The sequence below is a fragment of the Thalia democratica genome, chromosome 5 (assembly GCF_965202585.1).
Source record: "Thalia democratica chromosome 5, ktThaDemo2.hap1.1, whole genome shotgun sequence".
Taxonomy (NCBI): Eukaryota; Metazoa; Chordata; class Thaliacea; order Salpida; family Salpidae; genus Thalia; species Thalia democratica.
Window position 1 is genome coordinate 38,440,872 of NC_139169.1, and position 27,121 is coordinate 38,467,992.

Genomic DNA, 27,121 nt, shown 5'->3' on the forward strand with positions numbered 1-27,121 from the left:
AAAATTTCGGCATCTGAAAACTCATTGTTGGCTTGTCTTTCTTTTTCATAATTTAAAAAACAGATTATAACAATTTATAAACTTTTCTTTTGTTTTGCATAACGTTTTTACAGCAGTTTAATTTTATCGAACCAAGTATAACACAAAACTTAAGTAATTCACAAAAAAAAAATACATTGAAATGTTTAATTAACAATAACTAAATCTTACTTCCATCTTTCAGCAAAATCCTTACGTAGGAAAGTATAAAAAAAAGGATTCAACAGAAAATGTAGATATCCTAAAAGACTAGCCATGCTGCTTAAAACTAAACAAAGGTGTTCCTATAAATTTAAACGGCGTTTTAATCAAAAGTAAAGTCATAATAGTCATTTATTTAAATAGTTTACAGTTTTTGAAATAACTAATAAATTTGAAATTTAACAAAGACAATGTATATTTTACGTGTTTATCTTAGTTAAGTACACTAATATATATCAATTTCGATATATATGCATTATACATACATACATTATTAATTAGTTTTATTAGTTATATAAGTAAGTAACATACATTATAAAAACACCAGTTTAGTTTTTTTTATAAATTAAGATAATGTTTAGCAATTTTTCTATCATTTGTTGTAGCACCAAGCACTATGCGAATACTGTTTAAGCTTTATAACTCTAATGTAAATAACAGTCATTGAATCTTTAAACCTAAAATATAAAATAATTGTGGTAGTTTTAAACATACTTTTGTACAAACATATATTACTATAATCACGTAACAAATCAGAAGTTCTTAAACAAAAAAATTCATGGACAGAAATTTTATCATTTACTGATACAATAACTTGTATACAATTTAACTTGACGTGATATAATTTGAAAAAATATAATTAGTTTGAGTTTAAACGTATAACTTTAAACAGCTTAATTAAGATTTCTAAATCGTGTAAAATAAAAAATTCTTTAAATAAATACTTTATATTAAATAGACTATTTGGTTAAGTACTATGAAAAAGCTTTTTTTATCTTAATTTAAAAAGAATATTCATAGTTTGTATGAATACTACTTATTACTGGAAAACTTTATTTTTCTTAAATTTTCCTTTCGAATGTTTTTAGAAGAATTTAGTTTGTTGGTATTCACATAGAAATATCTTTTTCTTTTAATAAATCATTATTAACTAACAATGACTTTAACTTATATGTTTTAATTATTAGTTATGATGGTTGCGAGTGTAACTTTTTCAAACAACAAAATAAACAAATTTTAAAAACAAATAAAAGCTTTAAAAATGCAAAAGTTAATTATAAAATCAAAACTAACGGTAATTAAAAAAACGCATGAATAGAAATTTTTTCATAAAATACTTATTTGCTAACCTTGTCTTCGCTGATTACTGCTTTTAATCGGGCAAAATGCCAAGCGTGTTGAGGGAACCAACAAATAATAAAAGAAGCCGTGCAAATTGTGTTCACTCTACTGTTAGTGTTGGGTTTGTTGATTTTCTTTGCTTTACTAAAGGATTTTCTAGCTTTTTCAAGAACTCTAGTGTTTATTGCGTTTCTAAGCGGTTTTTTCGTTTGGTTTACCTAAAATTATTTTTGCCTGAATGCTTTTATAGTATTATGCAATTCAATTAGAAGTATTGCTTTTTTTCGTTTTTGAAAGGTTTCTTAGCTGTAGTTTTATTTAAAACAAAAATTAAATAGAACTAATTTTCAGAATATAACTATTTCTTATATATGTTTCAACTTTAGCCAAAAACGGTCGCTTCAGTACTTTGTACTTAAGCCCGCTTGGTAAGATCTCAACAGTGGTTTCTCACGACTATGCCTGCCTGATGAGTCTTAATAAGGTAACCGGTCGTAGGTTGTCTTAAATGCTGTTGCTGTTGGTCTCGTGGTGAAGTTCATTATTTATCATATATGTTTAAAAAGATTTGATGTTACCATTTTTTTTCTATATATTTAGTATAGTAAAAATCATAACAAAACTGTTTAAATATGTTTAAATAAGTATTCAAAACAATAAATGTTAAAATTTATTACCTTATTTATTTTTTCCTTAAAAATATTGCTCATGCGAACCGATACTTTTACCTTTTACTAAAAGGTTATATATTAAAAATGCTTCATACTGTATTACACAAGTAAAATAAAAGATTAAAAGTTAATAAATGTTTTAAATATTTAATTATTTCATTGACTTTCAGTATTAATATTAAAAAAAATGTACAAACTTAGCTCTTAAAAATATTTTTTAGTTAAGTTACCTTTTTCATTATAAGTCCATATGATGTTGACATTATAAAAATTGGAAGTAAGTAGAAAAATGCAAAATTAAAAGTGAGAAAGTTTTTCCAGCTTTGAGGCGCATGAAAGTAATTGCAAAATATTGATTGAGAAAAGGTGTTCTGTTTTGTTGTAGGTATTAATAAAATCAGAGTAATTGTAGTCTCCATATGTGTCTAGTTTATTGTTGTTGCCATCATAAAAGTAATTTTCTGCGTTTTCATTTCTGTAAAAAAAACTAAAATAGTAATTACCTCTACATGTTATTTGTTTACTTTTTAGTGTTTTTCTTTCTACTAATGATGTAAATCAAATTTAGTTATCTTTAAATGATCTATTGTTAATAGTTCTTATCATAGTAATTAAAAATACTTTTATTGTAAAAGAGCTTAACTATACTATGGAACCTTAAAAAAAAACTAGTATTCAAGTTTTACCCTTCATTAGCCGCACTTTCCGACCACTGATATACAGTAAGTTAAGTGATATTTATATTAGCCGGGTTTACATGGTCGCAGGCCGCAGTTTTACCTTTTGCGGGCTGCATTATACTTTGTTTTCTAAACATTGACGGGTCATTTTCACTGCGCGGGATGTACATTATCCACCCCTACTTTATAACAAACTACTAGCAACTCATTGACTGTATTTTCTTTATTTATTTGAAATATTTTAACATATCTTAAAGTTATCTACTAGAGAATACAATTCGGTGACATCCCTTAGATAAGAGGTAAACGCTGACTAAAACATAAGCTTTAATTTCTATTTACATTTACGAACTTATCAGTGTTTTTCTTTTGTTTTAAAGTTCCTTATAGTTTATCAAATCCATTTGTTTTAAAATAGTTTATCTTTATGTACTGTATAAATATTTTACAAAAATGCTAATTAAACTAAAACCAACTTGTGTCTACAGTTTGTTCCTGAACTATTTGTGTCTTTTATTACTGTAATACAAAATATTAAGCCAAGTATCCAAACAAACGATATGATAATTTTCACTGATGATTTTTTTCTGAGTTTTTTTAGTTTAATTGAAAAGGAATGACAAACTTTAATGTACCTATCCAAACTTATTACCTGTAAAACAACAAAATTATTAACTGTAGTAGTTACAGCTAAGTTCAAGGAATATAATTAACGATCAAACTTTTTGATTTCATGATGAGCAGAGCAATTATGAATTTAATTATATTTCTTCATAACATAGTTGCCAAAATGTCGTATTCGTACACAATTGTAAGTTTACAGATCAAGGTTTTTTTAAATCTAGAGGTTGCAAGACTTATTTTTTTGTTACTAATTAAGCTAAATTCACGACCGCCAACGTGTAACAAAGCATATAACTAAAAATCACTAATTTTACAAAAGCTACACAGTTAATACAAAACAGACTAGTATTTAACTTCAAATCTAAAATAGTTCTACTAAGCATAACAAAACGCCTTCTTAGAACCTTTGAAATGTTGTTTTTAACCCTTTTACGCTGTTTTTCCCTTTATTAATATTCTATTGAACTTAATTATTTCTATATAAAGAACTAAAAAACTAAAAGTACATATGTTTTTGCTTTTGTTTGTTTATAACAGTCTTAAAAAAATTTATTTAACAAAATACAATTAACATTACAGTTTACAAATATGAGAAAATTTTCATAAATAATTGTAGTTTAATAAGTTTTTAATATTAATAAACATATAAAAAACTATAAATTTTAACTTAGATCAAAAGTATAGTTTAAGTTAAAAAAAGGCTTGCGTAGTAGAAAAACTCGTTTTAACTATAAGATCAAAATTTTTAGTAAATTAAATTTTTTTAAACGTCTAAACTGAAAAATCATAATTTTTCAAGTCAACTAAACTTGACGTCATTAGTCAATATTACAATAAATTCGTTCTGCTTAATAGTATAGTGCTTTTACAAAAACTGAAAAGTACTAAAAAATTAACGAAATCAGTTTTCAAAAGAATTGAATGTTATTTTATTTCTATTTCTGTTCAAAATCGCTGTAAAAAATAATTTTATATTATACTTTGTTTTATTATTAAAAGTTTAATATTCTTTTATGAGTAATAAAAATTTTGAAATTCAATAAAAACTTAACAATTCTCTTACACAATAAAAATTTATGAACTACAAAACCTTGATAAATTATTAATTCTCGAAAGTATGAAGAAAAACTAAAGTTTTGAATCTATCCTCAGATATTATAAAATGTATACATGTTTGTTATTTAAACTAGATTTTTGAATAAAACTTACAAAATTTACATTAAGATTTTATAAAAATTAAGTCAAATTGTCAGATACATTATTTTGTTAAACATTTTTTCTTCTAAAACATAACTGAAACTGTATGCAGTTAAATTAACTCGGAATTTCGTGTTCATAAGTATTTTTTCATAAAATACATTTTAAAAATTTCCAGTAATCCTTTTTTTTTTGGTTCGTATTGAAATAAAGTTTATTAGAAATGTTTTAACATAGTTTAATTGTTTGTTTTTTATTTCTAATAAAGGCCAAAACATAATTTAGGGAATAAATATTAATACTTTATATATATATACATGATGTAGAGTAGATGTACTGTGGTGAGAAGTTATACAATTAAAAACACTAACAACTTGAAATAATACTGAAGCGCTGTAGCTGAGATAAACAACAGTTTCTTTAGAAAGACATATAAACCCAGGTAAATACCAACCTTGATTAATATCTTCATAAACGTTAAATGGAATTGTTAGTAACAACAATGCATCAGCTATTGATAGTTGTAAAATATACCTGTATTTCGTTATTAAAAATATAGTTTAAAGTATTTTTAAAATGTTTTTGTAGCACTAAGTTACAAAACTGCCTTAAACTGTTTTAAAGTATGAAACTATGTTAATATATCTAAGAGCAGTGAAACTAGTAACAAGTAAAGAACTAACAAGTTATTTAAAAATTTGGGAGTTTTAATTTGATTGATTTCTAGCTCAAGTATCTGTTTTATCAAGTATATATTTTAGTTATGTTATTCGTACAGGACTAAATGTACACAATAAAACAAAAATTTGAATAAAATTATACAGACTATTGGTAAGTTTAGGTTAAGCTTAAAAACAGAACACTTCCATTATTTTTTTTAACTGAATTTAAACATTTTATTAGCTCTATTAGTTGCGAAAAGTTTAAGTAAAATTTTGTAATTTTATAAAAAAAACATGTACTTCTAAAGTTCTCAAAAAGATTTAACCATCATTAGGTGGGTAATATATTTTAAATATGATTTAAAACTCTGTTATACTTAAGCTAATATATGCAAAAGCTTAAACATTTTAATTTGTCAAGTAGTATTTATGCAACTTTTATTCAACTTAAGTTTACATATAACATTATAAGGCGACAAACTCTAGAAATTTACTCATCCAATGCCTATTAGAAAATCAAAACAAATGCTTTAAGACAAATACTATATTAGAACATGTACAGCTGTTCATATTTTATGAGCAGCGAAACTTCGGTAGTCAAAGAAAGTTTTTCTAAGTTTTAGTTTTGTTATTAAGATTTAATATGAGAATTAAAGAATTTCGTAGTTTTATAAACGTTTGTAAATTTTAAATCAATTTTAAACCCTTTTTTTCTTAAAAGAAGCATTTTTCTCCTAAAATTTGTAATAGTAAGTCACTGAACAAAACATACTACCTAGTTTATATAAATAACTTCTCTAAACGGTAAAAAAAGATATAATCCGAAACATAACGATTTAAAAAAAAAAATTGTTTAATAATGAATTTTACTAATAATTGTTTAATTTTATAAAACTATAAAGCTGTAACTTTTTATATAAGTATTAATTATTTTATCACTTATTGAACTATGTTTTGATTATCACTAACATTTGCATAACTGATTTTTTGTATTCCTTTAAAACCAGTACAATAAAGATACTCAAACCATTTCCAACCAAACCGAATACGCATATTAAAACTGAAAGTGAAATTTTTGTTTTCAATAAGCCTGATAAAGTTGTATCTGGTACAATAAAGTCTAAAGAAAAAATCAGATTAAACAAATTAGTGTTTTAATTAAATTATTACTTCATAGATAAAATTAGGACATCGGAAAGGTAAGTACAGCTTTTAAACAAATTTCACAACGTAGATAGCTTATATGTACTTATTGTTACTAAAAATAGGATCTACCTACTTTACTCAAAAGATTTTTCTAAAAAGCGATTACGATCAAAAGTATTTACCAACTTTTGATCTCACTAACTTTCCAGATATTTTGCGTACCTACTGTACTTGTTTAAACCTTATTAAACAATTATACTTTGATCAAAATTATATAAAAACATTTAGTACGTAAAAAAGTAAATTTTTTGCGAAAAAAAACATTTAAAATTGATTTTAAGTAAAAAAAAAACTTGGTACACTTTTTTTATCTTGAACTTAAACTTTGGTTTTTTAAAAAAACTTAAGAAAAATACTTACCCGTTGTGTTTTCAGGTAACATTGAACTAATTTGAATTGTTACTACTACCTGCAAAGTATAAAACTTGTTTTGTATTTTTATGTAACAAAGATTTTATGAACACTTTTGTAATTAAATTTCTATTTGATTATACTATTTGATAACAATGAAATTTTGTAATGCCATTCGCTAATTTAAACTTTATGAAACAGGTAATTTAAAAGTAAAAATATCTTTAGCAACTTTAAAGTAAGCTTCTACTAAATTATATATTCATTTGAAATATATTTAGTTTAAGTTTATTTAAACTTCAGGATTGAAAAAGTGTGTCTCGATTTTTTCTTTTTTAGTTTCGACATAAAAGTTTACTTTGTACTTCTTATTGGGGCTGTCTAAAGCATCATGTAATAATGTAAAGCTTTTAAAATATTAATAATTTTTTATAGCTTTCCACGTCTAGTTTTAACCGTATGTTAAGTATATAAAATTATATAATTAAAAAAGTGAAAATATACTTATAGGTCAGTGTGAGCTAATAAAAACATTGAAAAAAGCTCTTTTTAAAATATTAAAAAGCTAGTTGTATTTAAGTAGTTTGCCCTTATTCATTCATTTAGTTTTGAAATAAAGTGTTTACTTTTAAAATGTTTTTACTTGACGAAGAGTAAAGCTTTGTGTAATTTTTAACCTTGATTATTTAAAAAGTTACGTAAAAAAAAAAAACTTCGCTAAAAATTTACAAACCTTTTATAAACTGTTTATTTTTACTGCTTGCGTGTTGCATAACTTATAATTTATTGCATTCATAAAAAAGTTGAATGTTATTACCTTTTCGTAATTTAAGGATATTAGAATTACTGTTAAAATATTTTAAGCAGGTTTTATGCTTTATGAAATTGTTAACCTTCATTATTTTAAAATTACGTAAAAAAAAAACTTTGCTAAAAATTTACAGATCTGTTATTAACTAGTTATTTTTACTGCTTGCCTGTTGCATAACTTATAATTTATTGCATTCATAAAAAAATTGAAGGTTATTACTTTTTTTCGTAATTTAAGGATATTAGAATTACTGTTAAAATATTTTAAGCTGGTTTTATGCTTTATGAAATTGTTAACCTTGATTATTTTAATATTACGTAAAAAAAAAACTTTGCTAAAAATTTACAGATCTGTTATAAACTATATATTTTTACTGCTTGCCTGTTGCATAACTTATAATTTATTGCATTCATAAAAAAATTGAAGGTTATTACTTTTTCGTAATTAAAGGATATTAGAATTACTGTTGTAATATTTTAAGCAGGTTTTATACTGAAAAACACTGTTTTAAACATTTTTTTAAAAGTCATGTTTTCTGAAAAAATTTAATAAAACTAGAAGTTTTTTTTTTAAATTTACTTTTGATATTGTATTATACAGTACTTTTAGTTGTCTGAAGAAGTATGGCGTTATTCAAAGATTTTTTTACAAAATATTTTGAGCAAAAATTGCATTATAAATTAACAGAAAACCTATAAAAACAACAGAGTTTTAAGTTAAAGTTTATATGATAAAATTGTGTTTATTTTGTTTACGGCCGTTACACGAATATTTAATCTACATAAACTATTAGATACTTTGTTTAGTATTGGTAATTCGTAATATACTCTTATAATAATAGTAAAAATATATTAATTTTTTTGCTATTTTATATCAGGAACACGTAAATTTTGAAATGTACTCAGTATGTTTATGTTACATATAAAGTACAGTAGTATTACATATAAGTTTTTTCAAAAATTTCAATTTAATGATACGCCTAATTATTTTCGGTAGAAAATTGTTTTTATTTCAACATAAGTGAAAAATAAAACAACGAGGTAGTTAGAATTCAAAAACAGAAGTAAGTAATTTTCTCTTAATAAATAAAACTTTTTTCTATAAAATGTTTTTGATATCGATAAATCAGAAACAAAATAAAAGTTAAAATTATGTTCTTAGTTTCATTTAGTGTACTTTTTTTATTTTGATTTATTCATAGCTTTACGGTCACACTTTCAACTTCTTTTTTCTTGTAAAGCCAACATACTTATCGTTTAAATTAAAGGTTGTCTATATTCTTGCTACTTAATTATTAAAAGTTCTACTGATATTCTATTCGTCAATATAGCAGATAAACAGTTCGTATAACAATAAGTGTCGAAATTTTTATACCTACGATAAATAATAATTTGGTCTTATTTGAAAGTTACACGAACCAGTAAAATTTAGTTTTTATTATAAAATTATTAAATTTAAAACGATGGTTAAGTGCAACTAATTGCTTCAGACTAATATTGTGATTTATATAAAAGTGCTGATGAAAAGTATAATCCTATAAAAAGGTATTATGACTTTGAAACTTTTAACTCTTAATTTTTAGTTGTTAGAAACAACCGTATTTTTAGTAGTGTAAGTTTCCGAAGAGTTATTTAACTTTTTTTTAGTTTCATGACAATCAGCTTAAGTAAACTAGTAAATTATGACCGATGACTTAGTTTTTTATTAGCCAAATTTATTTAGCAAAACCTTCAGTTTTAAATAAAATTACGACAAACTGTTGTCTAAAATAGTCTAATAAATACCTTTTTGTTATAAATTTCTGAAAAAACTAAATTGCTACTTTAATAATTAAATGTGTTGGCTTTATAGTTTGAGATATTAATACTTTATATTTATTTCTTGTTTTAAAACTCGAGTTCATTTTTTTACTAGAAATTAAAGCAAAACAAGCAAAAAACAAGTGTTGAACCTATTTTTCTAACTTAAATTAGCATACTAAAGTTTTTTATGTTTGTTAGTGATAACTTTCCCCAAAAAAAAAAAACATTTGAAATATATGTAACCAAATAACTTAGTTTGAACGACAGCTTATTGTGAGATTATATTCTATGCTCGTTTGATCAGTTTTAACCAATATTTAATACGTCCATCATCAACAAAGTTGAGATGCTTCGGACCATCAATAATGAGTAATGAACTTTACCTACTGGTTGAAACTGATCGAACGAGCATAGAATATAATCTCACAGTAAGCTGACAATGTCTGAGACGTTTGGCTACGAATAATTTAGCTGTGTCAATTTTTTGGATTTTACCCACAAACGGTTGCTGCAGTGCATATGCAGTTAAGCCCGCTTGGTCAAGATCACAACAGCGGTTTCTCGCGGCTATACCTGCCCAATGAGTCCTAACAAGGACGAAACCGGTGGTAGGTTGTCTCGGAGTTTGTTGTTGATGTTCGTGTGGTAAAGTTCATTATTTATTAATAAAGATTTAAAAAAATTTAAAGTCATTAAAATTTATAAACAAAGCCAGTTCAAAACTACTTTAAAAAATTTATTGATTACTCTCAAATTAAGATCGTTCCTAAAGTTGAGGTATTAAAAACTTTGTTATCATAAATATGAAATCAATTAAATAATGCAAAAAAACTCTTACTACGATTATTTTATACTATATATCATCAAGTAACTAATTTATAAGTAGTCAGGCTCAAATACTAATATTTTTTACACTAAATTTTCCAACATATTACAAAACATTAACTTTTCTTAGCAATTTTCTTAAGTGGTTTATTTTCAAAGTTAATTGAACTTGGTAATAATTATTTAAAAATTATAATACTTAAACAAACTTAGCTCGAAGAGAAAAACTAAAAATCAAGCTGTTTGAAGAAAAGTAGTATTCATTTTTGTCAAGATTTAAATTAGATGTTTAAAATTTTAATGACTTAGTGTTCTAGTTCAGTTAAATTAAAGCTCGCACAATGTATATGTTTTGATTGATAATTAAATACAATAGAAAGAAAAATTTTTTAAAGCGAAATGTTAAATTTAATGAAGAATCTCGTTAAGCTTTTGTATATTATAAAAGCTGCACAAAAACAACTGTTAGACTAATATGAATATATTATTTTGGTACAGTTCATTTAGAATTATTCATTTACTACAATATAACAACTAGACATTTGAAACATTAAAAATTTACATCCTTAAATTGTTTTAAAATTCAATTTTAAAACTGTTCAAACTTGTTAACTTAATAAAATTGTTAATTATATGACTTATTCTAATAATCTGAAAATATAAGCCCTAAAACCTATTTATTTTCATCGTTGTTTAATTCTTTAAGCGAAATTAATTTAAAAACAATAAGAAAACTTAAAATTCTATTTTAAACAAAATAAAATTATGCAGTTTAAAGAAACAGTTTTTGAACGATAAATAAAATTGGTTATTCACTGACCTTTTTAATTTTTAGTATTTTTATTAAAAATATAATATAAATCTATAAACATTTTTATAAAATAAAAGGTAGTTTGTGAAGTTGAAAAATGTAAAAATATTTCTTAATGAGTTGGGTAAGTATTAAAGCTTAATAATATATTTATAAACTATAAACTTAGTATAACAAATTTGATTGAGTAAATTTTAAAAGATTGATTCTATAAATGTTCATAAATGTATAGATTTTAGGGTTTTAAATAATTTTTAAAATAGAAAAATAATTTTTGCATAAAAAAAAAGTTATATACTTTAAACAAAGTTGTTTGATATACTTTCTGTAACAAAGAATACAACAGTTTCTTATTAGTTTACATGATGCGCAGTTTTATTGTAGCAAAACCATCTGAAATAACTTTTAAGTTATAGTAAATCTATTTAATAAGAAATTTAATAATTAGAGTTGTCACAAAATAGGTTAACATTGATTTAAGTTTTCTTTGATTAACAACTTTGTTATTTTTTAATAACTATATTAATACTAGTGATGTACCGGACTCACTATCCGGGTCCGGGTCCGGCCGGATATTGGCATTTTTGTCTGATATCCGGATCCGGCCGGACTCTAATTAAAAAAAAAAAGTCCGGATCCGGTTCCGGCCGGATTCTAATTTGAAAAAAAAGTCCGGACCCGGATATAGTTAGTAAAAAAGAGCATACTGAAAAGTATTTTTTCAAAAACAAACCCTGTGAAAATTAATAAGAGTCATTTTCGTCAGTTAAAATTAAACACCTACCGTGATTGGCTCATTTTGTACCATGACGAATTTACATTTGTTAACATTTAAACTATAAATAAACATTTCATGAAATGCAACTCTTTACATATGTTGTAAAATTTTAAACTTTGGAATGAAAACTTGCATTATTTATTGTTTAAAGTTGAGCTCAGAGAATATTTAGAGTTAATACTGTTGAATGTACGAGCCAATGAGAATCATATGACGAAATGTTTCAAACTAAATACTGATGCAACAAAACATCAGAACATGACAGGCAGTTTATATGTAAGCAGTTAGTTAGTTTGGTGTGTAGCTTGAAGCAACAAAATATCTTTAACTTTTTTGTGAATGCTTATTAAAAGTGAATAATTCAACAGGTGTTTAATTGTTTAAATATTTAAGCCAGGTTTATAGTTTAATAGTTTATTAAAAATTTTACAGTTTCTTGTTTACTAAAAGTTTTATTTAATTTTTAGATTTTTGTTTTAAGTCTTTTGATATAGATTTAAATAGCTTCCAGTTTTTAAAGTGTTACCAAAGTAATTAATAATTTTGTTTATGCTAGTATTTCTTGTTGTGTTTTATATAAAAGATTCATCACTCAAAACTGTCGTGTCTGATTAAAGAAAGTAGTCTCAGTTAGAATTTAGTATTTGTTAGATATTAATTAAATAAGGTAGGATTTAATTATGATGGGTATTACTAATAGGTTAACTGTACCACAATCAGTCCACAACTTTACTACCAAATTGTCAACCTTTGCTAGCTGTTCTACTGCTTATTAGATTAAAGTAATTTTTCAGTTTTTAAAAACCTCATTCTGACTCAGGCTTGTTTATACTCACTCTAGCTAGTTTTATTGACTTAAACAGTGGCAACCCTGCTAAATTGAAAATTTTTGGGAATTTTATAAAATCTTGGACTGCCTTAGGCTAGTTAAGTTTTTTTATAAAAACTCAGGCTATTTTCTTTTAGATTTTGAATAAGTTTGAGCTGATCCAGTTTTCAATATTTTGTAATTTTCTAGTGTATTTTGTTCAAGAACTTGATTTCAGATTTTTAATTGTAAATAACACCTAAATTTGTAAACCTTGAGGCTAGCTGTTCTACTTATTAATAGATTAAAGTTCTTTTTTTTCAGATTTTTTAAACCTCATTCTGACTCAGGCTAGTTTATTCTAGTGATGTACCGGACTCACTATCCGGGTACGGCCGGATATTGCCATTTTTGTCTGATATCCGGATCCGGCCGGATTCTAGTTTTAAAAAAAAGTCCGGATCCGGTTCCGGCCGGACTCTAATTTGAAAAAAAAGTCCGGGTCCGGTTCCAGCCGGATTCTAATTTGAAAAAAAAGTCCGGATCCGGTTCCGGCCGGATTCTAGTTTGGATCCGGATCCGGCCGGACAAGAAATTGTGGGTCCGGTACATCACTAATTAATACTGAAGTTGTCATACCGTTCTACAAAATTGTGAAAGCCATACGAATAGTATAGTATGAAAATCTATAAAATTTAACCGGTTTATAAATAAAATCAAGCATTCCTTTTAAAACTAAAAAGATTTTGTTTTGTTAACTACTTTGACTTAAGATGATATTTTGTTAAGTTAGTTTAATTTTGTTAGTTAGATTACTTTTAAGCTTTTTCCATTTAAATTAATACTACTTGAAAGAAAACTTTCATTAGGTGTAATTCTTTTTTGTTTACTGATTAATTAGTTGATGTTTATTATAAACCTTTAATGAAGATAATAACTTAAACTATTTTATTTACAAAAGTGGATAATAGTTTAGACATAGGAGCACGTTATTTTTTACAAATCAGCATACTTACTTTTAAGAAAAATATTAACACAATTACAGTATTTTGAGATAACTACCTTAAGACTATTTTAAGTAAACATATTATATATGATGATAGTTATTTATAAGTGGTTTCATTAAAAGGCAGTAAAACAAATATACTTGTTTGTACTGAATAAATTTAATAAAAAAACTATTTTTGGTTTTTTTTAATTCTAAAACAAACTTAATGAAATTATAAAACTTAGATATCCAGATAGTATTGCTTACAAACTACTCAACACTTTAAAAGAACAAGAATAAATCGTTTATTATTTATTTATTTAGTTGAAAATACTTAATATCAAACTACTTTAGCAAAACAGGGTCCTAATTACATGAATAAAATAGACAAAGTCAAAAGAAAAACATACAACTGTTGTAAAATCACGATAAAACAAAAGGCTACAAACAATTTCAACACCAGTTTTATGAAGACATTCAGCAAAACTTATAAGAAAAATTATCGGATGCTAAAATATACTTAAAAAATATTTTTATGTCAAATGGAAATTTTTAACTATTAGCATAAAACAAAACTAAAATGAGACGATTTAGTTATCTAATTTAAGTGTTCCATGCGGGTAGACATCGCCCGCTTTTGGACCAAGTTCGTTGACGCGAAACCAGCTCACCACACTAAACGATTGGCTCCCGAAAGCGGACGATGTCTCCCCAGTTACTTTGTCAACTACTGATCCAACCTGATTCCCATAGCGTTCATGTCCAAGGCGACCCGCTGAAGGTACCCGGCATCCGGGTATCCCCACTCTCCCCCGCGCATCGAGGTCTTGTGGTGGATGTCGTTCCACGTGATCACGTCGTCCACCCCTCTCGTCAGGCTCCTCCCCACCGTGAACGTCATCCTCATCTTCCACGCCTCCTTCAACAGCTCCAGCACCTTTCTCCCCTCATCGCAGTCGGGCAGGTACGCCATTCTGTAGCTAGATGGGTAACCGACTCCCGGGTTCTGGTGATTTTGTCCTTGGACGCCCGAGTGGAGCAGGTACCTGATGGTTATGGTGCCGCACTCATGGTGTCCCACGCAGTGCAGGTTCCGGTCGCTTTTGAAGAACATGATGCCGTCGGGGCACGGACCGAGCTTTCTGACCACCTGGGCGCGACACACCGGGCACTTTCCGCTCCTCTTGAGGCATTCTTCGAGGCACTGGGAGTGGAAGACGTGGTCGCAAACTCCCGTTCCCTTCAAACTTCCCGAGTCTTTCAGGTCGGCGAGGCAAACCGGGCACTGGTCGTTTTCGCCTGTCACCTGCGCATCAACTCCTGCGCTGTTTTGTGCTTCGCTCGAAGCATTGTCAGTTGCTTTACAGTTTAATATCCTTTCTCCCCATTTTGATCCCCATTTGCTCTCCCAAAGTTTTGTTAAACGAGTAATGAATGAATAAAACAAAACTCCGAACCCCTGTAGTCGACAAATTTAAACAAATTAAGTAAGAAGGCTGCTATTTTCGTATATGATAAAACTCAAGTTGTTTATGCTCTTTTGTTTCGAGACAGTTTAACTTTTTAAGTGCTTTCAGAAATTTTTCACCAAATTTTTTAAAACTCGCTGCTTTTGCAAGCTAATTAATAATAAAAACTTAATTTACAGCTAATCAAAACTGATGGCTTTTGATTAATTTTTCTTTTTTCAAGAATTACTTTGCCAAATATCGGCAGCCTTTCATACCGATGCATTAAATTTATTTTAACAACTAACTTGCGGTCAAAACTTTCTAGAAAAAATATTGTGTTGTCCACAAGATTTTCAATAAGTTATACTAAATACTATAACATGCTAAAATCAAAATGGTCATTTAATAACCACTACACTGCAGTTTTGTTTAAAAACAGTGCACTGTTTACTCAAAAACAAGTTTTAAACAAAATTTTAAATATTTATTAAAGAAAGCTCACTTTTAGTTGTTTTGTAAAAATTAATTTCACACTGTAAAATATGCAGATTTATTGTTTGCGATATTTATTATATGGTATTGCTGTTTGGATGGAAAAACCCTAAAACTATATATTTATTTAACTTTTTTTTTTATCAATAGACTTTTTTTTTAAATGAATATTTTTGTTTATAATTGCAGGGTTGCCACTCGTTTTTTTTCTAGGTTTTTAAAATTTCTTCCAGATTTTTCAAACTACACATTTTGGGTCTTTTTTTAGTTTAAAGGTAAGCTTAAGGTAAAAACAAACTGGTTTAAATAGTATAAAAACATTGAAAAGATACCGTAAAGCTACTTTAAATGTGCTTTTAAATAAAAAAAATTGTTGATGATGACCAAAAAAAACTATCTATATGATAAATTTTTTGTGTCATATCGAAAATTTTAAGCTTAACATGTGAAAATTGTTTTAAATTCCAGGATTTTCCAGGTTTTTTAGTGATTTTTGTTCAAAACTTCAAGCTTTTCTAGTTTTTTTTAATTTCTCAAATTCAAGGTTTTTCCAGGTTTCCAGGTAAAGTGACAACCATGTAATTATGCTTAACCTAATTATATTTTATTGAAATTTCAAAATATTTTAAAACTTAGTCAATAGAAATTTTTTCTGATGTTAGAACATATAATATTTTTAGTTCATTGTAACTTTTATAAAGTTTTTGATTTAGTAAATATTTTTAGAGTTTATCTATGCTTTCTTTAGTAGAAGAATTTTAAATAGTTTTAGGTAGAAAATAAAAACACTTTTTTTTTGCAAGTAATAAACTAAAAATATAATGAATATATTTTAACATTTGTAACTGTTATTTGTTTAAGTATTGTAGGAAATTTTCTATTAATGATGTTACACTTCATCAAAATACTACAAAATGCGTTGACAATTAGTGGTAAACCAGTAACCATTAATAAAGTACATTAATCTAATAAACAAATAATTAACAACAAAAATAAAGTTGGTCTTATATTTTCTAGCCTTAAAAATAAACCATTATCGTTTAGTAAAAACACCAAATATAATACTAAAAATCAACTCACAACATTGAAGAAAAAGTAGATTATTGCTAAAAATACCAAAACAACAAGAATAACAATTTGGAAAAATTTCAAAACTTCTATAATTAAAACGCTTACGTACTCTTGTACAACTTCAAAATAATTATTAAAGTTCTCCTGTTGTTAATGAACTTTTTTTAGTAAATAGTAAATACCAGGGGCGTCGCGTGGGGTGTTGCACTGCCGCAACTGCACCACCTTGAAATTTTATAAGAAAAAAATAAGTATCTATAACGTTTTCGTTATTTTTTAGAACGAAATCTCTTTTAAAACTCCAATTTTGAAAACGACCATTTTGCCCACTTCACTGCCGCAAACTCTTAGCTGACTGCCGCAAATGAACTCAAAAAAGCAAAATTTCTTCAAGAATTACCGCAAAATCAATATCTTGCGGTAAGTAAGTTAAGTTGAAAATTCCCTAAAACAGGACTTGCTTAAGTATCATCAGCTATTGTAAACATAAATTAAAAACAAAGCTAAGCTACTGCAAAGTGCAAAGGATTAAACTTAAGTTTATGTACCCACATGATTTTTTAATTTAAGAGATCACTTCTATTAAAACGAAACTATAAAAGAACAAAACTTGTCATAAATTACATATCTTGAAAAAAAAGATAAAAAACCTAAATCACCAAAGTCTTAAAAATTTGATTTTTTATTTTAATCTGCATACATAAACTTAACTATAACTGATTATTGTTATCATAAAGTTAGTAAAATATTTAATTAAATTATATTTAAATGTAAAATTTGAGTTCTGAAAAAAATGTTAAGAAGTTTATTATAGACTTCTAGTTTACTCTTACAGAAAAATAATTTAGATTTATATTAAATGAAAATTAGTATTATTGAAACATTCTCATATTTAAATAAAGTAAATAGCCTTAACTTAGAAACTTTGATTACTTAAATTAGTTTAACATTTTAGGAAATTTTAGTCTACTTAATATGACTTATGGTTTAATTTTTTGATAAACAAAGCAAAAATTTTAGATAAAATTGTTGAAACATGGTTGCCTTGCCTCATAATCAGGATAACTTAGAAATTTAAAAAAAACTCAAGATGACCCAAGATAAATTAAAACAGGCCAAATTAGAAAAATATTCAGGCTGACTAAAGCAGTTTTAGTTTTATACTCTGGAAATAACAAGCTTATTTAAAATTAAAAAAATAAGTGTTTTACCCCTATGGCCACATGAAAACTAACTAACCAGTTTTTTTACTGCTATAATGGTTACATATTTATAATTTGTCTTTAAATTTATTGAAAAGTCAACAGCCTCACCAACCAAACTTAAAAAAGTTGAGCTCCTGAGAAAAATACTGGCATAAAAATGAAAAACAAATTAAATTTTAATAAAGAAAACATACCTTTAAAGAACTATTGAACTCCAACAAAAAAACATTAAATTTAGAAAAAAAAGTTAGTAAAAATCTTAATGTTTGTAAAAAAAAATTGTGCAAAATAGTGAGGGGTAAGGGGGGGGGGTGTATAGGCTCTTTTTTTATGTTGTTCTTATTTTAACTTTTTCAGAAAGCTAATAGTTACACTTTAATAAACTTGAAATTTCCAATTAAACTTTTAGATACAACTGGTCAAAGCCAGAGAGTACAATGATTTATTATACAAGGAGCAAACCAAAACAGCAAAAAAATACAATTTTACTGAAAACTATTCTCCATAATTTTTAAAGCAATTTTTATCAAACTTTTTCATCCTACTTTTTATAAAGTTTTATGCTTTTGTTGAAGAGAAGTTTTAAATTTTTAATTATCAATATATATTTTTATATATACAAAAAAAAAATTACTTTTGTTATAACTTTTTTTTTCTTTGTGTTTTAAATATCTATTTTAGCAAATTGTTTTGTTTTATAAAAGAAACATCTAAAGATTTTGAGGCCAACATATAAAAAAAAGATATGATTATAGTGATTTGATTTATTTGTTGTTTGAGTTTAAATTATATTAATAAGGATTCTTTTGTACCATTGACTGTGAATTACCAAATCTCAAAAATTAATATGAACTTTTTATATTGATAAAAGATGACTTTTAGTTAAATTAAAACTGTATAAAATAATTTTAGTAAAATAATTCTAAAGTAGATGTTAAGGGCTTAAAAGGGGGATGGGTTAAAACACTTTTTTTTAACACTGTTTTAGTTTGTGCCTCCCATAAGGAACCTTTTGTTGCCTTCGACTTTGACCGGCTATATCTAAAAAAATATTTTAAATTTTGAAAATCTGTAAAAAGCATCTTGTTGCTTAGTAAAAACTACATAAAATAAGATCAAATTGTGAAAAAAAGTGTTTCATCCCGACTCAAGGTCACTCAGGACAGTTTTTTGACTCAAAGAGTGGCAACCTTGTTTTTAGAGTGGCAACCTTGCTTTTATTTTTTTAAATATTGAAACTGTTTATTACTTTACTCTATATAGCTAAAACATTTTTTTGTTGAACAAGGTAATTGCTATTTTTATAGATTTTATAACTAGGAAAATGCAGAAAAATACTTGTGAAGTAAATTGGACAGTTTCTAAGCTTAAATCATGCCAGTTATCAGAGTTAATAGAGGAAATTATACCTGCAGTTGAAATTTTGTATAACATCATGCAATGCACAGACTTAACTGTTCAAAAAGTTAAACAACATTTGGAAACATTTCAAGCTGCAGTCAACAGTATAAGAAATTCAAATAGTACAGAGAATGTTAAAAAAAGCCTTTCTTCTTCAGCAAAAGAAGTCTGCGATAGTGTCAGCTTTAACATCATTGAAAGGTTCAAGTTTTCAGGCCATTTAAGAATTTCGCAGTTATTTTTGGCAAAATATTTTACTGTTTATAAATCTTGTTTTCCTTTAAAGCTTATAGAAACAGTGAAAAAGTGTTATCCTGTAGTTGAATGTAAACAGTTAGAAAGAGAACTGAAAACATTTTATTCACGTACAGAAATGCATCAGGATGCTTTAGTGACGCCACTGGTAAATACCAATCCATATAAAGGTTGAAAATAAATACAAGTATTATTAAACTTTTTTAAACAATACCAGTGGCGTCGCGTGGTATTTTTTTTAGGTGGTGCAGAATTTAAAAAAATCCCCTACTTTAAAACTCTTTTTTATCTTAAATAAACCTTTTTCTATAACAATTACATTAAGTTGCTAATGTAGTTTGGGAAATTTTGTTAAAAAATAAAACATTTATTTTTTCAAAAAATAAATTATTTAAGAAAATAGCTTTTAAAAAAAGGTATATACTTTGAAAATTAAAGTAAATATAGGAATAGAAAAAAAAAATTAAGTAATTTAAAAGACTCAAAAAATGTTAGCTTACTTATGAGTATAAATTTCTAAGAAGGCTTTAAAGTTTAAACTAGCAGTAGAAAAAATTTAGACAAAACAATTTTTTTTTATATTGAAAAATACAGCAACTTTATTAGTTCTTTTTTTGCCTCAACTTTATTTTAAAAATATTTGATTAACCATCATACTAAGAATAGTTATTTTACTAATGTTTAACTTAACAAAATAATAAATGCCTTATTAGACTTGGCAAGAAAATTAAAAAGTCTGCAAACAAAACAAAAAAAGGTTTTGTACAAACTGCAAGTTTATTTTGAGTAAAATTTATTTTACTAAGTAGAAAATAATTGCTTATTTACTGCTAAATAATGAAAAAAATAAACGAGTATCAACTTATAACTAATTAAAACTGTTGATGTTTGAAAAAAAAACAGCTTAACTACTAAGTTGAAAACACAAAAGTAAAATAAGCAAGCTCATAAATATCAAATTTTACGAAGTCTCTAACTTACAATTTAGATTAAACAGACTAATATTATAATAAGAAAATACAGCAAATGCAATAATATTTCTTTTAGCCTCAACTTTAGTTAAAAAATACTAGATTAATTAAACATCAAACTATTTATAATTATTTTACTAATATTTAATTAAAAAAACCTATTTATACTTGGCAAGTAAATTTAAAAGTCTACAAAGAAATAAAATAATGTGTACAAATTGAAATTTTTTTAAAGAATAACTTACATTACTCAGTCAAGAAATTTTAAAGAATTTTAAAATACAATTAAGATAAAAAAAAAGTTTGACTAAGTAAAAAACTCAAAAGTAAAACAAGCAAACTAAATAATATTAAGTTTTACAAAGGCTCTAAAGTTAAAACTTAAAGTAGCTTACAGTTTAGATATAACAAACTTATATTTTAATAGAAAACACAGCAAGTATAATAATATTTCATTTTAGCTTCAACTTTACTTGAAAAGTATTGGATTAAATACCACACTAAAAAAATTATTTTTACTTATTCTTAACTAAACAAAAAAAGAATGCATGATGAAGCTTGGCAAGTATATTAAAAAGTCTACAAACAAAGAAAATCTAATGTACAAATTACAACTTTTTAAAGAAAAACTAAACTTTCTTAGAACAGAAAATGGTTACTACTGAATGTATACCTAAAAAATAAATCTGAAGTTCTAACTTTGCAAACATAAATACTTAAACTCTTACTTTTCACCTTTGTAACTAAAATTCATTCTTCTCTCCTTTTGGTTGATAAACTTCTCCATCACCTCTTCCTTGAAACTAGTTTTTAAGTAAGTCCCTACCAATTGAAATTACACTTAAAGAATTAAACCTTGACTGACCCATGGTGTTTCTCAAAAATGTTTTTATCCTTTTCAAAGATGAAAATGTTCTTTTAGCTTCTACACTAGTCATGGGAATAGTTATCAAAATTCTAAGAAGCTTTGCAGTCTCGTTAAATATTTTAGTCAGGTTATGTTCTTCAAGATATAACAATATTTTCACTAAAGCATCCTGATGCATTTCTGTACGTGAATAAAATGTTTTCAGTTCTCTTTCTAACTGTTTACATTCAACTACAGGATAACACTTTTTCACTGTTTCTATAAGCTTTAAAGGAAAACAAGATTTATAAACAGTAAAATATTTTGCCAAAAATAACTGCGAAATTCTTAAATGGCCTGAAAACTTGAACCTTTCAATGATGTTAAAGCTGACACTATCGCAGACTTCTTTTGCTGAAGAAGAAAGGCTTTTTTTAACATTCTCTGTACTATTTGAATTTCTTATACTGTTGACTGCAGCTTGAAATGTTTCCAAATGTTGTTTAACTTTTTGAACAGTTAAGTCTGTGCATTGCATGATGTTATACAAAATTTCAACTGCAGGTATAATTTCCTCTGTTAACTCTGATAACTGGCATGATTTAAGCTTAGAAACTGTCCAATTTACTTCACAAGTATTTTTCTGCATTTTCCTAGTTATAAAATCTATAAAAATAGCAATTACCTTGTTCAACAAAAAAATGTTTTAGCTATATAGAGTAAACTAATAAACAGTTTCAATATTTAGAAAAATAAAACCAAGGTTGCCACTCTAAAAACAAGGTTGCCACTCTTTGAGTCAAAAAACTGTCCTGAGTGACCTTGAGTCGGGATGAAACACTTTTTTTCACAATTTGATCTTATTTTATGTAGTTTTTACTAAGCAACAAGATGCTTTTTACAGATTTTCAAAATTTAAAATATTTTTTTTAGATATAGCCGGTCAAAGTCGAAGGCAACAAAAGGTTCCTTATGGGAGGCACAAACTAAAACAGGGTTAAAAAAAAGTGTTTTAACCCATCCCCCTTTTAAGCCCTTAACATCTACTTTAGAATTATTTTACTAAAATTATTTTATACAGTTTTAATTTAACTAAAAGTCATCTTTTATCAATATAAAAAGTTCATATTAATTTTTGAGATTTGGTAATTCACAGTCAATGGTACAAAAGAATCCTTATTAATATAATTTAAACTCAAACAACAAATAAATCAAATCACTATAATCATATCTTTTTTTTATATGTTGGCCTCAAAATCTTTAGATGTTTCTTTTATAAAACAAAACAATTTGCTAAAATAGATATTTAAAACACAAAGAAAAAAAAAGTTATAACAAAAGTAATTTTTTTTTTGTATATATAAAAATATATATTGATAATTAAAAATTTAAAACTTCTCTTCAACAAAAGCATAAAACTTTATAAAAAGTAGGATGAAAAAGTTTGATAAAAATTGCTTTAAAAATTATGGAGAATAGTTTTCAGTAAAATTGTATTTTTTTGCTGTTTTGGTTTGCTCCTTGTATAATAAATCATTGTACTCTCTGGCTTTGACCAGTTGTATCTAAAAGTTTAATTGGAAATTTCAAGTTTATTAAAGTGTAACTATTAGCTTTCTGAAAAAGTTAAAATAAGAACAACATAAAAAAAGAGCCTATACACCCCCCCCCCTTACCCCTCACTATTTTGCACAATTTTTTTTTACAAACATTAAGATTTTTACTAACTTTTTTTTCTAAATTTAATGTTTTTTTGTTGGAGTTCAATAGTTCTTTAAAGGTATGTTTTCTTTATTAAAATTTAATTTGTTTTTCATTTTTATGCCAGTATTTTTCTCAGGAGCTCAACTTTTTTAAGTTTGGTTGGTGAGGCTGTTGACTTTTCAATAAATTTAAAGACAAATTATAAATATGTAACCATTATAGCAGTAAAAAAACTGGTTAGTTAGTTTTCATGTGGCCATAGGGGTAAAACACTTATTTTTTTAATTTTAAATAAGCTTGTTATTTCCAGAGTATAAAACTAAAACTGCTTTAGTCAGCCTGAATATTTTTCTAATTTGGCCTGTTTTAATTTATCTTGGGTCATCTTGAGTTTTTTTTAAATTTCTAAGTTATCCTGATTATGAGGCAAGGCAACCATGTTTCAACAATTTTATCTAAAATTTTTGCTTTGTTTATCAAAAAATTAAACCATAAGTCATATTAAGTAGACTAAAATTTCCTAAAATGTTAAACTACTTTAAGTAATCAAAGTTTCTAAGTTAAGGCTATTTACTTTATTTAAATATGAGAATGTTTCAATAATACTAATTTTCATTTAATATAAATCTAAATTATTTTTCTGTAAGAGTAAACTAGAAGTCTATAATAAACTTCTTAACATTTTTTTCAGAACTCAAATTTTACATTTAAATATAATTTAATTAAATATTTTACTAACTTTATGATAACAATAATCAGTTATAGTTAAGTTTATGTATGCAGATTAAAATAAAAAATCAAATTTTTAAGACTTTGGTGATTTAGGTTTTTTATCTTTTTTTTCAAGATATGTAATTTATGACAAGTTTTGTTCTTTTATAGTTTCGTTTTAATAGAAGTGATCTCTTAAATTAAAAAATCATGTGGGTACATAAACTTAAGTTTAATCCTTTGCACTTTGCAGTAGCTTAGCTTTGTTTTTAATTTATGTTTACAATAGCTGATGATACTTAAGAAAGTCCTGTTTTAGGGAATTTTCAACTTAACTTACTTACCGCAAGATATTGATTTTGCGGTAATTCTTGAAGAAATTTTGCTTTTTTGAGTTCATTTGCGGCAGTCAGCTAAGAGTTTGCGGCAGTGAAGTGGGCAAAATGGTCGTTTTCAAAATTGGAGTTTTAAAAGAGATTTCGTTCTAAAAAATAACGAAAACGTTATAGATACTTATTTTTTTCTTATAAAATTTCAAGGTGGTGCAGTTGCGGCAGTGCAACACCCCACGCGACGCCCCTGAACAATACTATATCTAAAATAACTAAAGAGCATAAACGATTTTAATTATTTTTGATTGATTATCTACTTTAAACTTTGATAAAAGATACCTATTGACAAATGTTTATTATTACATTTTTAAAGTTTTTACAAAACACAATCTATAAACATTATGTTTTAACTGAATTTATAATTAAACCGTGTAAATAATTTAAAAACCAACTTCTAAAGAGTCAGCAGTTTTAGTTTTGTTTTCTAAATCTTTGTATCCAAATAACAATACTAGAATGATTGTAAACATCATCTTCATGGTGCGTATTCTAAGTCTACAAAAAAATACGTATACTTGATTAAGGTTTATAAAGTTTAAAACTGTAAAAAAGCATAAAATTACCGAAAACAGTTCATATTGTCTATGATTTTAAAGTAACTTAAATGGATGTGTCAAAAGGTTGCCAGAGGTAAAAAGTAAAAAAAAAATTGTCTACTATGCGTAACTAAAATAATTATCAAGCAATTTCTTTTTTTTATAATTTAAAAACTTAAAAAAGTTTTTACAATTCATACACACATAAAAAGTATACTCCAAATTGTTCAATTAGATATTTTGTTAACATTTTAAAATAAAATTAAGCTGTAAAGTAAATATGTAATAAAACATTTTGTTTTATTTAAGCTCATATATTGACCAAATTGTCAGTTTAACACTTTGCAATTCATTCAAAAGTTAAAGCTCAGTTATCATATTATATAAAACAATTATTGTAATAAATTCTAAACTATGTAAGTTATTAATAGACGATAGCTTAAAATATTGAAAAAAAATTTATAACATAAAACTTTTACTCAATGTTAAGTTAATACTGAGGTCAGTTAAGCACTATTTTTTTTATTAATATCATACTTTTTTGATAACAGAGGTTAGTATCTTTGTTTTAAATTTATTTATACATTTTATATAAACAATTAGTTCTAAATTGTCTGAAACAACTTTTCTTTGAGACTTTAAGTAGAATATGCATAACAGTTTTAGTATTAATACATATTAGTTATTATTACAGAAGACTTAATAAATAAACAAAGTTCATATATTATTATATCATGATACTAGCCAGTATAAAATACATCTCTACCACTATGTTAAATGTAAAAATATTAAATTCAGTTTAAAAATACAAACATTTATTTTTAATAAAACTTTGTTTGAGAACTTGTAGTCTAATTAAGGCATTAAATGCTTACCAACTTATTAATTAAATAATAACTACAGTTTAATAAAAATTAAAATTTTAATAAACCTAACTATGTTTAATTTTTAATCTCTTTCATTAAAACAAAATACAACAGTAACCTAATGTTTAAATCTACCTATCAATTACAAAACATTTTAATATTAGTTTTACCAGAATCATTTTAGGCTGCTATTTTTTTAAGGCTTTAATACATTGTAATATTACTAAATAATAAACATAAAGTTTACCAAAAATTAAAAATGTTTTGTATCATTAAAATTCATTTCTAGGCGAATGCAATAAAATTAAATTTAAGTTTTGCAGTTTTACTACAAATAAAAAAAGAAAAAGTGACTTTTACTATTTAGTTCTTTAAAATACTATAACTTTTTTGTTTACATTTTTGCAACTTTTTATTTTTCATTGTTACTACGTGAAAAGTTATATAGTTCTTTGTCTTAATTAAAAAATATTGCTGAATTTACTGGAATGTAAAGAGCTTATTTAAATATTTAAAGTTTAATAAATAGTTTTTTTTAAACTATTTACATGAAACGTTATTAAATCAAATAATAGTAAAGCTTCTTTAAGTTGTTCTATTACAACAGAAAAAAAACTCTAGAAAATACTTTCTTAAATTGTTTGTCAAATTACAGAAACTGTAAGTTTACATTGATTATTAATACCTCAATCCTACTAGTGTAGTTTTTCTAAGAAATGTAAAATGTTAGAAAAGTATCATTGTTATATCGTGCATTTAAAAATATGTATAATGTCAATAAAAAACATCTAATAGTCTGTTTAAATGCCTAGCTCTAATAGTTTTATATCAAAAAAATTACTTAAAAAAGTTTTTTTTGTACTTTTATAAGAAACTAAATGAAACAAACAAAAGTTTGTTAGGGGTTCTATTCTAAACGATATTTAACTGTTATTCAAATTACAATCTAGAATATAAAACATATTTTGTACTCAGGGTGGCTTTACAATATACAAAAAATTATAATATCTCATACATTTAAAAATCATTAGTTAATGAATTTAAGTCATAAAGTTAATTTTTAGAGTGAAGATGGAATGCCAATATGAAAAAATTATTAATCTTAGCATTAATATTAAAGAATTTTTAAAAGAAAAAGCAATATTTATTTTTAGCTTGATGTCAAGCTTAAAGAAAATCTCAAAAAGTCAGTTTCATTATATCACATGTGGAGTAACTAAATTTCAAGCCCAGATTAAATTGAATCAAAAAAACAAAACCTTAGAAATCAAGTTTAAAAATTAATATATTATGCTCTAAAGCATGCGGGAAATTGCTTTAAAAAACATATTTTAAGTATAACAGTTTTTAATAACATAACTTTACTGCACGTAGACTTACTTCAAGGCAAATCTACTAACATATATAAACTTTCTGATAAAGAAAAGTATAAAGTAAACTATCAAAGTCAATAAACCCAGTCTAGAGCTGCCCCTGCTGTGTAATACTATCACAACTATTTTTCTGAATTTTGTTCATTTAAGTAACTGGTTACGAAAACTGCTGTAACTTGTGTGCATATTTAATAAATAAGTCTATTTTGATTTGCTTCTAGATTTAATTTCATTGTGGCTTAGTATTTTATTTGAAAATAAACAAACTAA

General features: G+C 25.6%; 1 protein-coding gene across 1 annotated transcript; it reads right to left on the reverse strand.

Moving 5' to 3' along the window:
- Nucleotides 1–14,303: 14,303 nt before the first annotated feature.
- Nucleotides 14,304–15,310, reverse strand: LOC145836503 (E3 ubiquitin-protein ligase DTX3-like). Its single transcript, XM_082944299.1, has 2 exons — nucleotides 15,275–15,310; nucleotides 14,304–15,035 (listed from the first exon to the last, which is right to left on the reverse strand). The coding sequence occupies exons 1-2, from the start codon at nucleotides 15,308–15,310 to the stop codon at nucleotides 14,304–14,306; spliced, it is 768 nt and encodes a 255-aa protein (XP_082800425.1).
- Between the last annotated feature and the right edge of the window lie 11,811 nt (nucleotides 15,311–27,121).